Source organism: Fimicolochytrium jonesii (genome assembly GCF_025526975.1).
Source record: "Fimicolochytrium jonesii strain JEL569 chromosome Unknown EV422scaffold_18, whole genome shotgun sequence".
In the NCBI taxonomy this organism is placed as follows: Eukaryota; Fungi; Chytridiomycota; class Chytridiomycetes; order Spizellomycetales; family Powellomycetaceae; genus Fimicolochytrium; species Fimicolochytrium jonesii.
Window position 1 is genome coordinate 32,740 of NW_026515685.1, and position 22,168 is coordinate 54,907.

At 53.9% G+C, this 22,168-nt stretch overlaps 5 protein-coding genes across 5 annotated transcripts; 3 read left to right on the forward strand and 2 right to left on the reverse strand.

Moving 5' to 3' along the window:
* Positions 1 to 368: 368 nt before the first annotated feature.
* EV422DRAFT_498130 (peptidase family M49-domain-containing protein) lies at positions 369 to 2,754 on the reverse strand (the record flags this gene model as incomplete). The annotated part of the gene is made up of 5 exons (XM_053067990.1): positions 369 to 905; positions 995 to 1,203; positions 1,274 to 1,445; positions 1,518 to 2,148; positions 2,231 to 2,754. 5 exons carry the CDS (start codon positions 2,752 to 2,754, stop codon positions 369 to 371), a joined length of 2,073 nt encoding a protein of 690 aa, XP_052923991.1.
* Positions 2,755 to 3,854: 1,100 nt separating this feature from the next.
* On the forward strand, positions 3,855 to 7,534 carry EV422DRAFT_574190 (P-loop containing nucleoside triphosphate hydrolase protein). Its single transcript, XM_053073184.1, has 6 exons — positions 3,855 to 4,426; positions 4,506 to 5,135; positions 5,222 to 5,959; positions 6,048 to 6,146; positions 6,215 to 6,781; positions 6,849 to 7,534. The coding sequence occupies exons 1-6, from the start codon at positions 4,259 to 4,261 to the stop codon at positions 7,236 to 7,238; spliced, it is 2,592 nt and encodes an 863-aa protein (XP_052923992.1). The 5' UTR covers positions 3,855 to 4,258; the 3' UTR covers positions 7,239 to 7,534.
* Positions 7,535 to 7,773: 239 nt separating this feature from the next.
* Positions 7,774 to 11,358, reverse strand: EV422DRAFT_568951 (kinase-like domain-containing protein; the record flags this gene model as incomplete). Its single annotated transcript, XM_053072707.1, has 11 exons — positions 7,774 to 7,994; positions 8,057 to 8,137; positions 8,211 to 8,427; positions 8,522 to 8,622; positions 8,954 to 9,082; positions 9,144 to 9,233; positions 9,314 to 9,367; positions 9,443 to 9,503; positions 9,639 to 9,878; positions 9,988 to 10,245; positions 10,522 to 11,358. The coding sequence occupies 11 exons, from the start codon at positions 11,356 to 11,358 to the stop codon at positions 7,774 to 7,776; spliced, it is 2,289 nt and encodes a 762-aa protein (XP_052923993.1).
* A 661-nt stretch (positions 11,359 to 12,019) lies between these two features.
* Positions 12,020 to 14,548, forward strand: EV422DRAFT_535080 (uncharacterized protein). The gene is made up of 6 exons (XM_053070716.1): positions 12,020 to 12,168; positions 12,298 to 12,364; positions 12,441 to 12,653; positions 13,043 to 13,996; positions 14,076 to 14,152; positions 14,267 to 14,548. Exons 1-6 carry the CDS (start codon positions 12,127 to 12,129, stop codon positions 14,417 to 14,419), a joined length of 1,506 nt encoding a protein of 501 aa, XP_052923994.1. The 5' UTR covers positions 12,020 to 12,126; the 3' UTR covers positions 14,420 to 14,548.
* A 1,251-nt stretch (positions 14,549 to 15,799) lies between these two features.
* On the forward strand, positions 15,800 to 18,949 carry EV422DRAFT_535084 (OPT oligopeptide transporter protein-domain-containing protein). Its single transcript, XM_053070717.1, has 9 exons — positions 15,800 to 16,180; positions 16,266 to 16,585; positions 16,664 to 17,054; positions 17,127 to 17,418; positions 17,482 to 17,556; positions 17,626 to 17,879; positions 17,948 to 18,047; positions 18,113 to 18,565; positions 18,644 to 18,949. Exons 1-9 carry the CDS (start codon positions 15,904 to 15,906, stop codon positions 18,753 to 18,755), a joined length of 2,274 nt encoding a protein of 757 aa, XP_052923995.1. The 5' UTR covers positions 15,800 to 15,903; the 3' UTR covers positions 18,756 to 18,949.
* The last annotated feature ends 3,219 nt before the right edge of the window (positions 18,950 to 22,168 follow it).

Consider the following 22,168-nt stretch of genomic DNA (forward strand, 5'->3'; position numbering starts at 1 on the left):
CGATCCAACCGCCGCCCACGATCTAAACGTCATTGGGCGGAGCTCGCCTACCCTTCCGCATCTGGCTTCTGTACGGATACCCGATTTGAAGGGTATGATAAGTGGCTGCCACAGATGTGTGAAAACGTTTCATATTGCCTGAAGCTTCTCGAGGCTGTTTCCGTAAAGCTTTGACGGGTTTTTTTTGACAGTGGCAACACTGGCCAAGGAAATCAAACGTCGCCGAGGTGCCATACATATTCTGAAGTCACCCTAAGGTTATGCTATTTATGCAATTTATGCCACTACATGATCAGCCTACAAAGTACGCCAATGAAGCACAGCAATCCAGCGCTATGCTAAAAAAAACCCTCCTACAGTGTCCGCTCTCAAACCCGGAAATCATGTCGCTCAACATACGAGGCAATAAAGCCCTCCAAAGTGGCCGGGTAATCCTTGAACTGCGCCTTGCCGTGCTCATCCACATACGTGTTGCCCTGGACAAACACTTTCCTGGGCTGCTTGTTCGCCAGCGCAATCTCACGGTACTTTGTCCATTCGTCGCTGACGGAGGTCGCGTCGACGTAGAACGCGACTCCGTGCTCGGCGTCGGCGGTCGCTTTGTACACGTTGAGCTTTTGCAGGAACTCGCCGACGGCTTTGTAGCCGACCGTCTTGATTTGCGAGCGGTCCAGCTGGATCGTGATGGTGTCGCCGGAGGGGGATGGGACGACTTTTGTGAACCCGGCTTTGAGGAACACGTTGAGGAGGGCGAAGCGCGCTTGCATGTGCGCTTGACCCCACTTCTTGGACTTGGGGTCGTAGAACTCCAAAGCCATCAGTCCGGCGCGCGCCATGTGGAGGTACATGACGTACAAAATATCCTCGAACTGCTGATCGGTGTTGCCGAAGATGGATTGGATTTCCTAGAACAACGTGCAATTGGTGGCGATAAAATGTTTAGTCCGAAAAAACCAGTTAAATACAATCGTCCCATTCAAGAGTAAATCCTTACCTTGTCCACCCCAAGGTACATGGCGACAGCTTCGGCGCGGCACTCTTCGTAGCTGGCGGCGGTTGACTTGAACACGGAGCCCCAGGTCTCGCCAGGCTTGTACCAGGTGGTGATGGGCTTTCCGGTCAATGGCGAGATTGGAGGGTTCTTGTGGTCGAAGTTGAACTTGCCAGCTGATTCTTCTTGGAGCAGCTTCCCGCTTCCGTGACCTAAAGTATCGCAACCAGTCGCTCAGAATCTCCGGAAACCCAGCCAACGGTCTACTCAAACGAGACCTACCGAGAAGCTCGTGCAAACCGACTTGAACTTCGAAAGCCGGCCCACTGTACTTCTTGTAAAGCACAGCGTCCTCGTCGCTGATGAAGGTGATTTTCTCATTGGGCGCCTTCGCCGACAACACATTTCCGAGCGAAACATTCTTGAAGCCTTCGTTCATGCGGATGTCGTTATACTAGAAAAAAGGAAAATCCGTCAGATACCTATTGTATAATCCATACTGAAGGAGCCATCGGCTTCGGCTTACGTTGGGGATGTTGATTCCAGCGGGGCAACCACCAGGCGTAGCGAAGGAAACGACCTCGAGACTGGTAAAGTCCGGCTTGATGAATTTGTCAACCTCAAAGTCGGTAGGCCACGGCAGACGTTTCACAAATTGCTCAGCGGAGTTGACAAGATGGTCAAACTTCTCAGTCTGCTCCTTGTTGACGACAGCGACAAAGCCTTCCCATTCCGCGCGAATACCAGCGGGGTCCTTGTAGGTCTCGATGAAACCGATGTTGCTCTCAACGATGGGACCGACATCGCGAATCCAGTGGCGCTGTGATTCCCTGTGAGCCTCAATGGATCCGGTACGGAAGGACTCCGCGTATTTCTCGAGCATCTTCTTTTGATGCTCATTTGCGGCGTAAGGGATAGCCTTGGTGATGTTCTCGGCGATGGAGGCCATTGCTTTCGAAAAGTCCCCATAGACAACCTTCACTTCGAGGCCGTCATCTCCCTTCAGGATCTTTTCGGAGGACGCACCCTCGGCAGATGCCACGTACAGGGTGTACGATTTGTCGTGCTCGTTGACCAATCGAGTGTTGAGAGCGGAAATCTCGTGCTTTTCCAGAAGAGCTTGAACTGCCTGCACCTCAGACTTGCCGATCTTCGAACTGCACAAATAGGATTGGCGTTAAGATCTACACAGAGCGGTAGAATGCGAGTTAACTGATAGGAACTTTTGCCTCAGCCTACCTGTAGTAACCAGAAACATGGCCCTCCGCCGGGAATCCGATCAACAGGCATTCGCTGGGCTCAGACTTATAAATGTCGCCACGAACTTTGTTGAACAGGGCAGTGGCAGCGGACGATCCAGCCGCGGTAACAATCTTCTCGAACTCGGCTTCCGGAAGACGAGGGAAGAACTTTGTGTCTCCAAACGACTTGAAGTTGGAAAGGTTGTAGAGCACCTGCACAGCGTACTCGACAAAGTACTTCCAGCTCTCCTCCGACACGCCGGCGGCGGATTTGAAAGCGGAGATATCCCGAGTGACGTTGGTGTTCTTGCTGTCCTGGAAGAGGGTGACGAAGAGCAGATACAGGTCTGTGGAATGCTCCGATAGCGTCCTGGTGAGAATGGGTGTGCCGGCCCAAGATGCCTTTGCGAGGTAGTGCGTGTAGAGCTTTTCTTTATCGGAAAGAGTTTCGAAGTGTTGCTTTGCCTCCAGACGGCAGATGGGAGCGTCGGTGTCAGCTAGGTATTGGTGAGGTGGTGCCATGATGGTAGTGTGAGATCGAGTGAAGAATGAGGTGATCTTCAGTTTTTCGAGAGGAGTGACAGGAGCAGCAGGTGTGAAGAAGACGTTCCTTCGTGCGGACGAGTTCAGACGGAGTAGCTGGGACAGCGGCGACGAGGATGGCAGCAGCCGCCTGTGATACATGTACTGCTGGTTGAGTGGGCAAGCCGCAAGCTCTTGAGTTGACGGCCTAAAAGACAAGTCCACGACGAGCCACGACGCAGGGAGAGGAGATCGTCACGCACAATTCCCGCTAGCAACACCGCAAACGGGACAACCGTGTTTCCAGTGACCACCAGGCCCGCTTCCTATTTGTTGCGCAATCCATACACCAGAACTTATGAAAAAACGGCGGCGTCCTAAGATCATCTGCGAGAAGATCTTCGTTGGAAAATCCGTACATACTCTACGGTAAGACCAGCAGCGCCCGGTACTGCCGTCAATCCCGGGATGACCGCCGTTATTTGGTGGGCCGGCCGACCTCGAAGTCACCGACTGCGTCCCATTAAAGCATTCACCGCCCGGAGACCGTTTGGCAGGTGCGACAAGGAAGACTGTTGAACAAGACCTATGTGGATCTCCTCTGAGGACTGTTAGGAGAGGCGGATTGAACATGCTTCATGATTCTTGCACTCTCCGTGCAGCAGCGGCTGCAGCGCCTTCTGCGGGTATATGAGCTCGTCGCGATGCTCGTGCCATTGTAAACTTGGCGCCAATTAGCAGGTAGAAGCGACGAAATGGCGCTCACGTTGCTGTTGCCTTTCCGCAAAGTAGGGGCGGCAATGGCTTGACATGGTTTGACTTGGCTTGACTAGACACCGTAGCCAGACCACCGGGTGGTCAAGAGGGTGGTGATCAAACCAAGTCATGGCCAGCCCCGGCTAGCCATTGGTTAACCATGGTCAAGCTTACATAAGAATGTGACAGTGTCTTTTGCCAGATTTACATACAATGGGCATGTCCTCATCCCTAACCCTAAACCTAACCCTGCCAAATCATCGCAGTCATCCCAGTAATCTTGGTTAACCGGTTAACCGGTGGTCAAGCCATGACTTGCCACTTTGTAGCCAAGTCGACTGATGGCTTCCTACTTTGCTAGCCAAACCGTAGCCTAGTCAGACCGCGCCATGGCTTGACCACGGTTAACCTGACCATCTGCCGCCCCTACCGCAAAGTACTGTATACGTACTGTACTGGCTTCGTAGTGCTCACTCGCTGGATGGAGACGCTTCCCACAGACGATATATGCAGATGACCTTTGGCATTTAGCAAGAACGCGTCAATAAATCGCAAGTGTCACGTGACTTGCGTTTCCACCTCCTTCTCGTCCTGGCCCCAGCAGCATTTGGCATTTTGCTTATTGAGAGCATGGTCCACCCACCCACTCTCAGCTGGTATACCGACCCTTCGCCCAGCTCTCGCAATACTTCGACGAACTCCAGGGATACAGGGATACACCAAAGAGTTGAATACTACAGTCGCCACAATGGCTCCCGCAGTGGCCTCTTCCTCTACCCCCGCCGCCCAGCATGTGGGAAAGAGGTCAAAGAAGGGGAAGAAGTCCGCTGCTCCAAAACCTATCGATAAAAAGAAGTTGAAGCGAGACGCCGAAGAAAAGGAACTCAAGTCCTTGGAGGAGAGAACGACTGACCCCGTGAGTCTCATTTTCGCTCTACCTGCCGTCTTTTCGAACAATTCACAAGAAGAACCACTCACACCTTTGTGACTTCCAGTCTATCTACGTCCGCGACGAAAGTATCACGAAATTCTCACAGCTTCCCCTCTCCTCGAAAACCGCCGAAGGCCTCAACAAAGCGAACTTTGTGGAAATGACAGAAGTCCAACGGGGCACCTTACCCCATTCTCTCTGCGGGCGGGACGTTCTCGGTGCCGCGAAAACAGGTTCCGGCAAAACGCTCGCCTTCCTCATCCCAATCCTCGAATCACTGCACCGCGCGAAATGGACTCAGATGGACGGTGTGGGTGCGCTCGTGATATCACCCACCCGCGAATTGGCGTTGCAGATCTTTGAGGTGTTGAAGAAGATTGGCAAGAATCACACGTACTCTGCGGGTCTGCTGATTGGTGGGAAGGACCTGAAGAGCGAGCAGGATCGTGTCAACAAGATGAATATTCTGGTCTGCACGCCGGGGAGGTTGTTGCAGCATATGGATCAAACGCCCGACTTTAGCTGCGATAATTTAAGGGTGCTGGTTTTGGATGAGGCGGACAGGGTGTTGGATATGGGGTTTGAGAGGACGCTGAATGCGATTGTAGCGAATTTGCCGAAGGATAGGCAGACACTTCTCTTCTCGGCAACGCAAACAAAGAGTGTGAGAGATTTGGCGAGACTGAGTTTGAAGGTGGGTTCTCGCCGTGCCTGCTTACCGAAACTATGCCCGGAAAATACGGACCTCATACAGAGCTGTGTTGACTTTTCGTATTTCAGGATCCCGAGTACGTCTCCGTCCATGAGCAGGCGGAATCCGCGACACCGAAGCAACTAGTCCAAAAATACCTCGTCTGCAACCTCCCAGACAAGCTCGACATCCTCTTCTCCTTCCTCAAATCGCACCTCAAATCCAAAATCATAGTCTTCGTCTCCAGCTGCAAACAAGTCCGCTTCGTCCACGAAACCTTCTGCAAAATGCAACCGGGAATAGTCCTCAACTGTCTGCACGGCAAACAAAAACAAGCGAAACGAATGGCCATCTTTGAGCAGTTCTGCCGGAAAAAGGCCATCTGCCTTATCGCCACCGATATTGCTGCTCGCGGACTAGATTTCCCCGCCGTAGACTGGGTCATCCAACTCGACTGCCCCGAAGACGCGGCTACATATATCCACCGTGTGGGTCGAACAGCGCGATACGAGTCGGAAGGCAACGGACTGCTTTTCCTATTGCCCTCGGAAGAAAAGGGGATGGTGGCGGCGTTGGAGCAGAAGAAGGTGCCGATTCAGAGGATCAGGGTTAACCCGTCGAAAACCACGAGTGTGGTGAAGCAGTTACAGGCGTATTGCTCGCAGAGTCCGGAGATGAAGTATCTCGCCCAGAAGGCGTTTATCAGTTACATGCGGAGTGTGCATTTGCAGAGTGATAAGGCGATTTTTGATGTGAATGCGTTGCCGGCGGAAGCGTACGCGGAGAGTTTGGGACTGCCGGGAGCGCCGAAAATCAAATTCGTCAAGGTGGGTTTCGGTACATGATGGTGATTGCGGGATGGTGATTGCGGGATGTAGCCTGGCGCGGGTCGCTGACTATCGAGAAATCTTGCAGAAATCGGAAAAGAAGAACGCCTCGAGGCAGATGGAGAGCATGGACGATGCAGCAGCGACGAAAGCCGCTTCGGATGACGACGAGGACGACGTTAAGAAGGTAACACGGTGCATCTCGACGCCATGAGCTGCCAAGGGATGGCACAACTGATGCATTCAACTCTACAGCAAACGAAAGTCCGCACGAAAGTCGACAAGATGTTCGACAAGAAGAACCTCACCATCATGTCCGATCACTACGCCAAACTCGTCGCCGACGATTCGGCATCTGACGATGCCAGTGACTCCGACTCCGGTTCATCCGCCTCTGACTCTGAACCCGCGCCAGCCCCCTCCACATCCCTACTCTCCCTCCCCACGGACGACACCGACGACCTTCTCACCCTCGCCCGAGCCAACCACGACATCGACGACACCCCCGAACCCTCGCTCCCACCCACCACAGCGCCCACGCACCGCCAAATCCTCAAACTTAAAGAAAAAGAAATCAAACAACGTGGCCTGGGCAAGAAGTTGTACTTTGACGAGGACGGAAACCCAATCCATGCGTTCAAGTTGGAGACGCTCGATGAGTTCATTGAGAAGGGCGATATTGAGAGGAGGCAGAAGGAGTATGTTGAGGAGGCCGGTGGGGCTGTTAAGGCGGCGGATGTGGTGGATAAGGAGGAGGAGAGGCGGAAGAGGAGGGAGAAGAAGAGGGAGAAGAAGTTGAAGGAGAGGCAGGCGAGGCAGGAGGTTGGTGTCGCTGGTCACTTTTGTCCTACTTATTGAAATGCTTTACTAACCATCATCTAATCGTTAGGAATCCGGAGCAGCAACAATAGCAGGAGGCGACTACGACTCGGACGACCTCCAATCCGTCCAATCCCACTACTCCTCCTACGACGAGAACGCACCCAGCGAAGAAAACGACGACTCCGTCTCTGACGCCGATTCCAACTCCGACAACGACGATGAGGCCATGGAAATCGACCTGAACGAGGACTCGGACTTTGGTGGCGCTGATGATAGCGACGACGAGGAGGAGGAGGTTGTGGTACCGAGTGGGAAGCGGAAACGGGCAGAAAAGAGCCTGCCGGAACCGCAGCAGCCAGAGCGGAAGGCGTCAAGCGCGAAGAAGCGTAGGACGAGGCTGGAGGGTGCGGATGGGGAGTCTTTGGAGGAGATTGCGTTGAGGTTGCTTGAGACGTAAGGATGGGAAATACGGGAGGGTAGATAGACAGCGTGCCACTGTTCGGGGGCATTCGGGGGCGAAGAACAAGAACACAGAATCAGATTATCATTATATTATACGTAGCAGCATTCATTTTGTAAATAGTATCACATCTTTCATGGCAAGTATTTATGTGACAGGTGAAACATACATAGACGCTCGAAAACTGGAGCTCTGCGACGGTGATTCAAATTGTGCGACTCCTCCGAAAACACCCGCAACATATAGCGCTCAACCAGAATGTAGGAGAAAAGCCAACTCCGTCATGATGCAAGATACAGTAAAATATATTCATGAAAGAAAAAAGTCTCTCGCGGCAACAGACGGCGCACTATGCTGGCGCCCTCCCCCAAAAATGTAATACCGCAACCGTTCGTCTTTACAAAATCGCGGCTGATCTAGGTTCGCACGGCCTTCGTATTGCCGCCCGACCTCCATGTGTATCGCCGACCCATCAAATAACTCCCGCCAAGTCTCGCCGCCGCCCTATACCTTCCTCCCCACCACCCGCAACCTACCCCCCAACCTCAATAAGTATAACACTCCCCCCTCTAACGCCCTCCCTCTCCTCCTCCGCCAACAAAAACAATTTCTCGCCTTTACACACCAACAGCCCCAACGACCGGATCTTGTCCCGCTTCGTCTCGAACACGTGCACGATCTTGCCGGTGTCGCTGTTGATCACGTCGACCACGTCCGTGGAGCCCGCGACGAGGTAGTCGGTGCCGAGGGCGTCTGGGGGGCGACGGGGGGTTAGTATTAAGGAGAAGGGGGGAGCGGTGGGGACGCCAACGCACCTGCGAACGTCATCGGACTCCGCCACGTAAGCGTCCGGTTCTCTTTGATGTTGAGGTGCAGTTTGGTCATGATCCCCATATCTGCCGGTATCCCAAAAAAAAGCCCCATCAGTATCCATCCCTCACGTCTAGAACCCCGCAAAGAACAACTCACGCTCGTAACAAAGCACAAAAAGCCCCTCGTAAAGCACGCCGCGAACCGGTTTCCCCAATTTATCCTCCGACACGCCGGGGACGACGATTTCCTCCACGGTGACTGTTTGCAGGTCGACGACCTTGAAGCGGGTGGATGTGCCGGCGTAGAGGCGCAGTTCGTTGGTGGGGGATTCGGTGATGTCGAGGGAGGTGACTTTGAAGTCCACCATGATTTCCTAAGTGGGAGAGGGGGAGTGAGTGTGATGCACGACGGATGATGCGTCGCAGGAGAGGGCACGGATCTTTGTGGTGGGGTCCGATTTTTCTTACCTTCATTTTCATGAAGCGGTTTAGAGGATGCGGCGCCCATTTCATCACTAATAGCGACTTGGGCGTCGCGACGCAGAGGTAGATCGAGGTCTTTATCCTGGCTGTAGGTGCAGGCGTTAGTGTATGCCGTGCTGCAGGGCTGGCCGCGCGTTGATGGACCGCTCCGTTGAAGCGGGTGGGATCGCTATCCCCGTCCGTAGCGTGACGGCGTCCAATCTCCTCCGCGCACTCTTCTTCCAGGGGTATGTCTATCTCCATCGTAAACCGCCAACAATCCACCGCACCGCTTGATGCCCACCGCCCCAGCAGATCAAGTGTATCCGCATCCTAGCAAACACACCTCCCACCCCGCCAACCCTGCATCCCAAATCCAATCCCCTTGCCCCTCTCCCCCCTCTCCACCTTCGGCCGCCTGTCCACATCATAACCTACCAATAGAATAGAACTGACACCCCTTAGTCTCCTTCATCTTCTTCAGCTTCGTCTCCGTCTCAAACTTCTGCTTCCGCTTGAACTTCATCGTGGAGGTCATGTCGTGCGTTGCTACCATGTCGTATTTTCCTGAAAAAGTAGCGGGTCTGAGGGGGAGTTTTTTTGGAGGGAGGGGGGAGTTCATAGATACCCGAACGCGAAATGACGATGTTGAGATCCTCGAGCGCGTTGAGCTGCTCGTACCGTCTCGTTGATAATGGGATCATTTTTGCGTCTTTTTCTATTCGCCAACGTGAAAGACGCAGATATTAACAAACTTCGATTGTATGAAGTGGATGCGAAATGGACGGTGTGTCCTACCTTTCGTCTCAAACCCAAAGAGGCCGTCGTCTGTGCCTAATAGCAGCGTTTCGCCTATAGGGTGCGCAACCGGAGAGTCAGATTTTGGAACTCCGACCGATTCTGTTGTCGGCTGTGAGTAGCACGTACCTAGGAACTCGGCGCAGTTGACTTGGATCGTTAACCGGCATATCCGGCTGGCTTTGAAGACCTGCATGATTCCACGTATCCGAAACGTAGAGGATATCTGCATCAGTCCTTTCGGCTATCCCCCCATCACCCGCATATCCACTCTCAAGATCCCTCACTTCAACCCCGACTAATTCAAACGAAGCAAAGTACCCACCGGCTTCTTTTTCGCCTCCTCTTTGGTCAACGTATCCCCCTTCTCCGGCACAGGCACTCGTTCCACCAACGCCGTGGATTCCTCCTTGACGTGGGTGGCCGCGCGTCGTATTGTTCGTTCCCGCTGGCCTTCTGATAGCGTACCTAGGGGGCCGAGGGTGTCGTCTTCGGTCTCCGAGGAGGGGGATGCGGATTCGCCGATGGAGGTTAGGGTGGAGGTTTTGCTGTCTTTTACGTCCAGCTGTCGAAGGGGAAAACAACCAATGTCAATGGATTTGCTCACATGCGGTCATACGAAAAGGAGGGAGGTGGATGTAGGGTGTCCCCTCCCGCATTGTAGACGCGCATACCCGCTGCAGCGCCTGCTCAACAGGCGTCCCCACAGTCCCGACCTCAACTTTCTGCGCCGTCCCCCTCTTCTTCACCGTCTCAGCCCTCTCGCTCGCTTCGGTGTCATCATCGTCGTCGTCGTCGTCGTCTGCGCCCGCCTGCGGGAACAACGGGTTCTGGATGGTGAGGGCCGCGCGTGCACGTTTGGCTTCGCGGGTGCGTTCGATGAGGTGCGTTACTATAAGCGTGGGTGTCGAGGTGGGTTTCATGAAGGGGTGCTGTGTGTCGATTGGGAGTTGGTTGGTTAGTTTAGTGCGAGATACAGTCCGTTTGCGTGGTGTGAAAAAAGAGCCGGATGTGATGCATGGATGATGGATGAAAACGATACCCCCTGCTCCCTCACGCTCCGGACGAGGATGTGGGTCGCCGATGTGTAACAAAAACAAGTGTTCGCTGTCGCTCACGGTTGAACACAGGGGCTCGCTACGCTCGCACGCACTGCGTTTGTCCTCGCCAGCGCTCGTTATCACAGTGGGCTCCGCTCGGACACTCACTTTCAGCAGTACATCCGCAGTCGGCCGCTTATCCGGATCCTTCTCTAAACAAACATGCAAAAAATCCCTAAACTCCTCACTCCACTTCCCGGAATCCTTGAGTTTCGGCGGCTCCAACTTGGGTATCATAAACAACACCCTCATCGGATGCATATCAAACATCGGCGGGCTACATTCCGCCATCTCCATCGCGGTGATGCCCAGCGACCATATATCCGCCTGCGAGTCGTACGCGGTCCCCTGCTGCTCGGCGGTGATGACCTCGGGTGCCATCCAATACGGTGTTCCGATGAATGTATGTCGTTTCGAGAATGTGCGTGTGAGTTGGGTGGAGACACCGAAATCGGCGATCTTGATCTGGCCCGTTTCGGTCATGAGGATGTTGCCGCATTTGATGTCTCTGTGCATCTTGTTGCAGGAGTGGAGGAAGGAGAGGCCGGTGAGAGATTCGCGGATGATGCATGCGATTTCCTGCTCGGTGAGCGGCCCGCGCATGCCCTTGTAGGAAGCTTCGACGGACCCGCCGCCGCAGAACTCCATGACGATCCAGATGTGTTTTTGGCCTTTGAGGGTGCCACGTTTCATGTAGCAGCCGATGTAGGAGACGACGTTGCGGTGGTTGCAGTCGCGGAGAAAGTTGACTTCGTGGAGGACTTCGTCGAGCTCTTCGCCGGCTTCGAGTTTGATGACTTTTATGGCGGCGAGCTCGCCGGTTTGTTTGCTGCGCGCTTTGAATACTTCGCCGTAGCTGCCGGTGCCGATGTGCTCCATAAGCTCGTAGAGGGTCTCTGGGTCCTCTTTTGTCGCGATGCTGCTGAGCGCTCGCTTGGCTGACATTTTGGGAGATGGTTATCCCTTGACTGTCTGTCTGCCTTGACGGGAGCAGCGCCCGCGTTTTCCCTGATATGGTCTTTGTACCGCTACAATACTGTCTGGTTCGACTATCCGCTTTATAAGAGATATTGTTTTCCGTAATGACTAGAGAGAAATGAAGAATCTATTCCTGATGCGGTCTTTTTGCGTCGTGAATGAAATCCAGATCTGGAGTGGTGGTGTGTTTTGCGAAATGATGACCCGCAGTCGAAGGAAGGGAGAGCGAACGAATGTCTTGATGCGTGGCAGTGATGCCGATGAAAAGTGATGGAAGCAGTGTGTATGGTGTTCCCGTAAAAGGCAAAAGATGGTGTAAAGCGATGGAGTTGAGCGAGGAGCAGCAGAAAAGATGATTGGTATGCAACGACTTGACCACTTCCCTCCACCAGCCTGTTGTTAGCAAGGCGCTGACAGGATGCGCGCGGGCATTGGGGACGAGCGAGCGGAAAGATGCGGCGTCGTTGCTGACTCATCATCTGCCTACAAAGGGCGCGTCGTTTAAATCAGCCAGATCCCCCACGTGAGCTCATGCAGAAAGCGCACCAGCGGGAGAGGGGGGGAGACCAGAGGAGACGCTGAAGACGCGCCATGAGTTCCCATCGATGATGCTGCGTGACTGACTGACTGACTGATGGGAGCAACTGCAAGCAACCGGAAATCCAAACGCAGGCTTTTCCTCACAACGAAACCGCCTCTTCATCGTCCGCCTAAACCGCACACAACATAACCACCATGTTGACAACGACCATACTGGCGGCTCGCTGCTCCGCTAAGGTACGTCACGGGGGAGACTCGGAAGCCACGCAGAGCACACGCTTGGCCGTGCAATTTTACGCTCGGAGATCGTTCTCTAAAGTGCCATTACGATCCTTACGGAATTGTCGCTTCCACCTCTATACCTAGCCTGCGCTTGCGGCAGCACGCTCCGCCACCACATTACGCTTCGCTCGCGGATATGCTTCATCTCCAGGTAAGACTCGCAGCTTCTCCTTTGACGCATCTGATGGAAGCGGAAGCGAAACGATGTAACGAACTTTCTTTTCTAGAATACGACGTTGTCGTCGTCGGTGGAGGGCCCGGTGGTTACGTTGCTGCAATCAAGGCCTCTCAACTGGGATTGAAGACGGCTTGTGTGGAAGGGAGGGGCGCTCTTGGTGGAACTTGTCTGAACGTCGGGTGCATTCCTTCCAAGTCTCTTCTACACAACTCCCACTTGTACCACCAGGCGGTCCATGATTTCAAGAAGAGGGGAATTGAGAGTGAGTAGCGCTAGCGATCGGAGTGAGCGACGAGCGGAGCGAGCGAATGCATGGATTGTGATGGGACACGCTCGCGAAGCGAGCGATGGTGGCCTGACTGCAACGAGCAAAGCGAGGTGCAGGGTTGATTCGGTCTGGGAGACCGAACGTCTTTTGGTTTGCGAGTGAGTTTCCTTGCGCCAGAGGCGCAATACCCCTAACCACGGCTCTTAGCGAGCCTCAGTGAGCGTCAGATCTTTTGCAAGCAAAGCGAGCACTACATTGCGACAAAGGCGCAATACTCCCCTCATCCACGTATTTGTTGATGGGTTGTTAACGTTCGATGGTCAATGAGTTGATGATGGTTAATCGTTGATGGACTAATCCCTTCACTCTTACGTCCACTACAGTCAGCGACGTAAAGATCAACCTTCCCCAGATGTTGGGCCAAAAGGAAAAGTCCGTCAAGGGACTGACCGGCGGTATCGAGCTGCTGTTCAAGAAGAACAAGACTGACTACGTGAAGGGGTGGGGTAAAATCGTGAGCCCGAACGAGGTCTCAGTTGAGGGCGAGGACGGTCAAAAGACGATCAAGACCAAGAACATCATCATCGCGACCGGCTCCGAAGTCACGCCATTCCCTGGCGTGGAGATCGACGAGGAGGTCATTGTTTCCTCGACAGGTGCCCTATCTCTGAAGAAGGTGCCAGAAAAGATGATTGTCATCGGTGGAGGTGTCATTGGACTCGAGCTGGGATCCGTATGGGGTCGATTGGGTGCCCAAGTCACGACCGTCGAATACATGGACGCCATCGGTGCCGGTATGGACGCCGACATTGCAAAGACCTTCCAACGGGTGCTGGCAAAGCAGGGCATGAAGTTCAAGCTGAGCACCAAGGTCATCTCGGCGACAAAGAACAGCAACGGCAAAGTCGATGTCGTCGTCGAGGCAGCAAAGGGCGGCAAGCAGGAAAAGTTCGAGGTTGACGTCGTTCTCGTCGCCATCGGTCGTCGCCCGTTGACCAAGGGACTTGGGCTCGAGAGCGTCGGTGTCGAAGTCGATAACAAGGGTCGGGTGAAGGCTGACCATGAGTTCAAGACAAACGTGCCTGGCATCCGCGCCATCGGTGACGTTATCGCTGGACCCATGTTGGCCCACAAGGCTGAGGAGGAGGGTATCGCTGCGGTCGAGTACATTGCTGGTGGACACGGACACGTCAACTACGGTGCTATCCCCTCCGTTATCTACACATACCCCGAGGTTGCCTGGGTCGGAAAGACGGAGGCGGAAGCCAAGGCTGCCGGCATCAAGTACAAGATCGGATCCTTCCCATTCGCCGCCAACTCTCGTGCAAAGACCATGGGTAGGGACACATGAAACGATTTGTAATACTTCCTGATGTACCTACCTGTGACGATCACTGACCGGTCGCATCATCGCAGATGACTACGAAGGCACAATCAAGATCATCAGCGAAGCCGAGACCGACAAGATCGTCGGAGCCCACATCATCGGACCCGTAAGTAAAAATCCCCTTCCCACCCATCTCCATCCCTCTTCCCCATACCTTCCCCACCTCCTCCTTACTCACGTCCCCCTTACTCACGTCCCCCTTCATCTCTCACATCGACAGAACGCCGGAGAAATGATCGCAGAAGCCGTCCTAGCCATCGAATACGGCGCCTCCAGCGAAGACATTGCAAGGACATGCCACGCCCACCCTACCCTTTCCGAAGCATTCAAGGAGGCATGCATGGCGACTTACGACAAGCCTATCCATTTTTGAACGATGTAGCGATGTGTGATGATTGTTTCTGCTCCACGTTTTTTCCCCATTTGCATGCATTTTTCTTAGACCTGCACGTATTGGTCATTACATAATGTCAAATTGAAACCTGGAGTATGTGAGAGGGATGGTTGTGAGGAGCGTTTATGAGAGTTGGCCCCTGTCGCGAAACTCCGTGGAGGAGCTCAGATGTGAGGGGGGGCAGATCGATACGAAGGAGCATATGGTCAGGTCCAACGAACACATGTATACCTGCGTCCCAGCACACATCAAAAGCCCATTATTTTTGGGACGGACGTCAACTCGCTTGATCGTCTTTATCCTTCGTATTCTACATCCAGTATATATGTCGGATTCGGCCCTCTTCGGCTGTATACGCATATGTAAATGCAAATCAAAGGAGGGTCTGGAAAGGCACTCCGGTCTCGCCGTCAAGAGTGCAAGATCCGTCGGGCCTTGAAGGCCTCGGACCACAGCGCGTTGGAGCGATCCGTACTGTGGCATCTAAATCAATCCAAATGAGTAGAGTAGCCTCGTAAGCCCGCTGAACCATAAACATACGTACCAGTTCCCACGACTTACTGCATGTAAAGACAGTAGCGTATGATAGCGTGCGATAAATGCGACACCAGTTGGATATCACCCTTGGGCATCTTGGTTACTGGTTGGCAAGCCAAGTCAGCCACCCGGACTGATTTCTGGCCAATAAACCGCGGCCGCCGCCGATAGCCGCTGGATACAGACGCCCATGCTCAATCAAACGACGCCGAGCAGATTGCAAATATAGGCCGGCCCAATATGAAAAGTTGAAAGTCTTCCTGCGCCCCTCGATTTACGGCTCGAAGCACCGCCGCCACCGCGTGCTGTTTTCCTTTTTTTCCGTGGTCGAGACTCGACATCGACACGGTGACCACGCACAGCTTGTCGGCCCGTGTCTGTTTCGAGTTTTGCAGCGCCCGGCGGAAGATGGTGCTATACCGACACGGATCATAGAATTGGAGCAAGCCGTCGTATAATCGTACACCAAGCTCACTATTAGGATACGCCCTACCCCACATCCGCGGTATTTCTGCCGCGCAATTCTGACAGCGCGCACCGCGTCAAATGCGAACGCCGCCAATAAGTCGGTCGAATCCCTCGCCGCCTTGTGTTCATGGAAATAGAACTCAGTGTATAGGATGAAGACCCACAGTGCTTCTCAAGTGCAATAACAGGAGGAAATATCACATTCGATTGCGCATAAGTACCGCAATATGGTTCTTCACGCCCGCAAAACTACCTCACTCCCAGAGACGTGTGCTTTCGGCCCTGGAATGCAAGATGACCGTGCAGCGACTCAAGGAACTGCCCTCGACGGAATCGTTGGCTAACCATGCGGGGCGCCCGGTATTAGACGCCGCAGGTAGCGTATATATGAAGAGTTGAAAGGATTGAAACCGGTATTTCCGATTTTGCTCGTTTCACATCATATTCTTTTGCCAGGGATGCTAGATGTGCCTCCCGAGGGTATCCACCAACCTACGGCGGGAGTGCTAGTACTGCCTTCTGACGTTGCAAAATCCTCGTCTTCTGCTCCCAACGACGACACCTTTGTGGAGTTCTCACGCGAACGCGCCCTTGACTCGCAGGCCCGTGGCGGGTACTGGGATTACATCGATGCTGTTGTTCCGCAAACGGATGATCCCACCGAGTTGGCTTTGACGTGGAGGGTGTGGATCATCGGCACCTTCTTTGTGATCCTGTTTGCGGTTCCAAACACAGGTAACGTGCTTTCCCAACTTCCGTTGTGGTCTACCATTGCGTGGATGTTCAACTTGCTGATCTAAAACTCCCCATATTCTTGCAGTCCTCACCTTCAGGACCAATTTCTTCTCCATCCCGAACCTCGTCGGTATATTGCTTACGTTGCCCGTAGGCCGATTCATGGGTAGAGTCTTACCCGCAGGACGATTGAATCCCGGTCCCTTCACAATGAAGGAACACGTACTGATCTCCATCATGGTCGGCTCCGCCTTCCTCCCGCTGGGCGTCTTCAACTTTGTGACTCAGAAGTACGTCTTCAAGCAGGCTTCGCTCAGCCTGGTCGGTGGCTTGGGATTCGTGCTCGGATCTCAGATGGTTGGCTACGGGTTGGCGGGAATATGTCGACAGTTTCTGGTTCGGCCGGTGAGTTCCTCCGATCGGGTCAATTGCGACCATTGGGGAAAGAGCGGTGTGCTAGAATCTTTACTCTCTTTGATCCAGGCGAGTTTCTTCTGGCCAACAGTTCTCACTGACGTTGCCCTCTACCAAACACTCCATACGAAGCGTGCCACCGCCGCCGATCAAAGAGAGAGCTGCGATGAGGTTGATTCTGACATCTCTTCCCCCGCCTCGTACATGTCAATCACGAGCTTTTTCTGGTTGACGTTCGCCGGCGCTGCCATCTGGCAGTGGTTTCCCGCGTACGTGGCGCCGCTGTTCACATCCATGTCGATCCTTTGCGCAAGCTCCAACAGCGCCATGCGGTTGTGGGGGTCCGCCTTCCCCGGCAGAGGGATGGGCCTGCTCTCAATCACCTTCGACTGGTCCCTCATTGGGCGATGGTCACCCCTCGAGTCCCCGTGGTGGACCCACGTGTGCCAGTTTGGAGGGTGTAGGTGCTCCCCGCTTTGCATTTCGGTTCCCGGATTTTGCGCCCTTCGTTCTGATGGTTTTCCTACCGCAGTGTATTTCACCATGTACGTGATCGTTCCTATCCTGTATTACACGAACGCCTTCGGAATGGACCAAGCGCTCCAGGAACCGAGAGGATCTCCACACGGCGTCTTGAACTCGCTCGTTCTTTTCAACAAAACCGGGTTGCCCTTTATGTCGGAAAGGGCCATGGACCCCAACGGAAACCTGATCCCCAGCGCGTACGAGAGTCAGAAGCCAATCTATATTTCGACTTTCTATGCCGTCACCATCGGTTTGGCGCTGATGGCCTATGTTGCTTCCATTTGCCATACCTTACTCTGGTGCGTCCGCTGCGATGTCGGCCCGTGGATTGTCCGTGGAAACTAATCGGCGCATTCATTCAGGTACGGGAAGGATATCAAATGCCGCTTGGTTGAGCGGTCCAAGGCGGACCCGAATGAGGAGGACATTCATTGTCGGTAAGAAGCACGCTTCCATTCCGCTACAATCCACATCCTGGGGCGTTGACCTTTTTCTATGGTGGCTAGGCTCATGAGAGCATACCCCGACATCCCTGCTCTTTGGTACATCGCGCTGATGGTTATCTCGGTCCCACTTCTGATCGCTGTTTGTGAGAAAGGCGGTTTCGCCCTGTCATGGTGGGGTGTGCTGCTCGCTATCGCCTTTGCGGTGGTGTCGATGGTCCCGATCGGCATCGTCCAGGCCATCTCGGGTTACCAACTCCCGCTGGATACGATTTCTCTGTTTATCAGCGGTCTTATCTTTGAAGGACAAACGTTCGGTAAGCGATGCTCGGTGTCATAAGACTAAGACTTTCGGAGTACTTGACTTCTTTTCTCTGTGGTCCAGCGGTTCTCTCTTTCAAGACGATTTCGTATATGGGCATGTCGCAAGCGTTGGTGCTTGTGAAGGACATGAAGATTGCTCATTACATGAAGATCCCTCCTCGGTGAGCACGCTTTGTATGTTCTGGCCCTCCCACTGCGTCGATCTGACGAATTATGGGCGTTATAGGGACATGTTCATCGCTCAACTGTACGGCAAGCTCCTCAGCGCAATCATCATGCCCCTGATCGCCGTCCTCGTAATGGAAAACTGGACCGACACACTGCTCAAGGAGCCACAATGGCAGTACGTCGCCTACCGCCATTTTGCCTCCAACGCCATCATCTGGGGAACCATCGGCACTCGGCAGTTCGTCGGGCTGGGCACGCCGTACTCCAAACTCCTGTGGGCCCTCCCCCTCGGTGCGCTGCTGCCTGTCATCCCTTGGCTGTGCTACCGTAGATGGGGTGGCAACTGGAAGTTGGTCAATGTTCCGTTGATTACCATGATTGGCGTTGCGCCGCAATCGTACCAGACGACGTTGACGCCTGTTCTGGTTGGGTTTGCGTCCAATTTCTATATGAAACGCTTTCATCACCGCATTTGGGCGCGGTACAACTATGTTATGGCCGCCGCTTTGAGGTACAGTAGATCTTTGTTTGACCATTGCGCATGGACCGGTTTGATTGATCTTCAACCTTTTCTCTCTCCTTTCTCTAGTGCGGGCACGGCCGTCACGTTAGTTCTCATAGCGTTGATTTTCGGCATTCAGCAGATTAAGATGCCGAGATACTCTTTGAACCCGAGCGACGGAGATTACTGCACGGCTTAGTTTCCAGTGGCGTACGGTACATGAAAGAGCCTTTGATCATAGAGCGGTGATGTACGGTGATTTGGATTGTATTAGATGAATAAACTCATTGGCGCGATCGAGATCATGCCGTCCTTCTTCGAAAACAACCATGCCTAGTGGGAAACAAACGATCCAGGCGAATTCCATGTCGATCGTTGATCATTGGAACGCGAACCCGAACAACTGGTACCGCACACTTGACATGTCTTGGGAGAAGATATATAAAAGGATGGCGTTCTCACCACCTGAGGCCCAACCCAGGCTACTCGATCGGCATCCGACACGGCATTTTCGATTCACACCAGTGTAGTAACGAAACATAGAGGAGCGACGGTCAAAGGCAACCTTCAAATCTAACTTGAGTTCTCGATCGACACTGGCACATGCATGAGGCCACTTAGTTTTCTGATGTCTAAGTTCTCATATATTTCCAGCCACAAGCCAAAAAGCAAGAACCGCAACCCTCGGCAATTATTATGATACAGTGGATGAAGTTGGAGTGGTGCTGGTGGGGCCGGTGGGAGAGGTGGTGGTGGGCAGGGGATCCAAGACGTCCGCCTTGTACGTGGCGATTCGACTTGCTCCTGGAGCACGTTGATGGCCCACCCCCAGACCCCCCGGCCATCAGCAAGGCCAACAGTTTGCTTCCCTTTCGATGTTTTTGTTTACTCTCGGCGCCGTCCAAGCGCAAGACTGTCCAGCACCTCCCACGTTGTGCTCGTACTCACACACCTAACAGACTCGGCATGCGCTTTATCCTCCATTTGCGACGAGGCTCGTGACTGCTTGATATTCTCTAATCGCTTGGTGCATTCGGTTGCAACGTATGGATGTCGTGGAATGAATGGTCCCACCTCCGTGACCGATCCAATGCTGACCCATGTGGCCTTAGCTCACGTTTGTTTCGGTCGAAGTGCCGAGGATGTTGGGCGGATTGGTCGGTGAGCTAAACTATTTTCTGTTGTAGCGGATTTGTGCGTTCCGTGGGCCAATTGAGTAACTCTGGTGATGAGCCTCTCGGCAATGAGTGTCGCATGAACCGCTTCAGACTGCTGGTCAGATGCCAAATGGGTTGGTAATTGAAGTCGCCCGATCTCGTGGTTCATAAATGCCCCTTTGCCCAAGTTCAGGTCGACAAGCCGCAGTGTCCTGGGCAAACCGGCGGGCTGAGGTGCCGCTGGGCTACAGCCCAATGGGCGCTTTGACGTCAAAGTGCCTATGTCGGTAGCACCTTGACATCAAAGCGCCTAAGGGCAGCGCCGGCGTGGCGGGACGTTCAGAGGCTAGCATAGGTTGGGCCACGAGGACACGAGCGGCCAGTGCCACGTAGCTCCGCCGTTTTCCGGTGGCGCGCTTTACCACTTTAGGTTAAGTGAATGTCATCGATGACGGGTAAAGGTTGTGATTTAACAGACCGCCTTCTGGTTGTCGTCGAGGATTTCCAACACCTCGACCCGCCGCCTTCTTCCGGATGCTCGGCGTATATGTCCTTCAGGTCATCCAGATCCATAGCGAGTAGCTTGAATGTGAGGTGCAAAGCAGGGCGCATTGCCCAGCGACTGCACAATTAGTGGGACTTCCTCGTCGCTCAAGGTTTGAGAGCGGCGAAGATTGTTCGCGTTCCCTGAACTTATCGTAGCAAGTTCACACAATTCGCCACTCAGATGGAAAGGGCCCAATGATGCGAGACAATATGGTGTAGTCGCAATCAAACATCGGCTAGTGTTTGACCGTGGAGCGGCGGCCACCAAATGTTTGGTGGAAGAGATGACCAGCGCTGTCGTATGAGCCGGCCCCGTCCTTTTGCATTGGGATTCCACGCGGGATTCCAGTGTGATGTTCCTCGTAGATTTGGCAGGTCGCACCAGTCTGCCCCGTCCTGGATAGCACGTAAGCTACCATTGATCTGCCTTGATGAATCTGAGCATTGGATTAGCGTTTGCCAAAGAGCGCCTCGCAACCTCCGTCATTGACCACCTGTCGTGGTCAGGTTTACCGACGTCGATAGAGTTACAGTTTTGTCGGCCGGCGTTCGCCTCGCGTACAAAGGTCTTTCATCACGGTGATCGCCTCTCGGTTCATCCTTGACTGTCCATCAACGAGCGAGCTCTCTGCTGGGAGTAAGAGGACGAGGCACGTTCAAAAGTGATTGTATACATCGCCAAGTTAAGCACGGTCGGCTTGACACTTTTCACAGCAATCTCGACGCATTTCTGAGGCACCCGGTCCACTCGCCTCCTCGAAATCCTCATGCCATTCCGACCTAGTTGTTGGGGCTAATTCAGGCTCGGCATCAAGTAACGCCTCGGCGAGGGCTTCGGGATCAATGGCTGGCGGTGAAGGTTCGTCAGCGAGTCCGGCGCGGGAGGGAGAGCCTCGGGTCGAGGCGGTGGAGGCAGGCGATTGTTGCCTCACGTGAAGGTAGCGTCGGTCCCTAGTCCGGCAATCAGATAGACGGCCCTGACGAAGGTCAACGACACCGGTCTCACCGGCCGTAATGAGGGCCGGTAAATCATGGCATTCAATTTAGGCTTCATGACCGGAGCTTTGATTCGTGATGTTTTGGCCGGGCGCAAGATATTAGGAAGACTGCGTTAGCGCGGCGCCCCAGCCCTCTACCAAATCCTTATCCGCTTTTCGACAACGCCACCGTCAGGTTCGGGGGACGCTCATGCTCACGGCGAGAGCGGCGCTCGGAATGCGTTTGCAAGCAGATTAGGGTCTTGAGGTCTCACGTTGCGGCCGTGCCTCTTTGTCGACCCACTGCACCGAACAAGCGCCAGCTCCTTTCTCCACACAGCCCGTTCGGTACTGGAAATAGCTTCTTCCCACCATCCCGTCCCTTCGCGCAACCATTGGAGTATTCCACCTCGGGCATCATATACGGTGGCGTCGTAAGGTCGGGAAGCTCACAATCCTTAAACGCAGGATGCCAGCGCAGTAACATCTGACCTCGAAAGTGTATCTCGTCCGTATGCGCTTGGTTGGAGACAAGTCTTTGGGAGATAAGCCTGACCGATCACCCCTGGGATCGGATTACGGAACGCCGCCAAAAGCCGCATTCAAGGCCACTTCCTCAGGATACATCACAGGGAACTCAAACACGGCCGCTCCAATATGGGACGCACGGCATGCCATCGTGGAAATGGACTTGAGCGCCTCCCAGACGCCAGAAACCTAGTCCAGTTCGCCCGCGTGTCGACTAACGGCATAGGCAGGGACGAATCGTACTATTCGGATTCGATTTCAACGAAGACGGTCTCAGAAGGTGCGACCTTGGGTTCTTCCGCTATCCAGTCAATTACAGATTTGCAGGGAGGCTTCTTCGTTCTCGTCCCTCTCATCGGTTGACGTGCCGGCATTGTCGTCCACCCATTCCTCGACCTCACTCT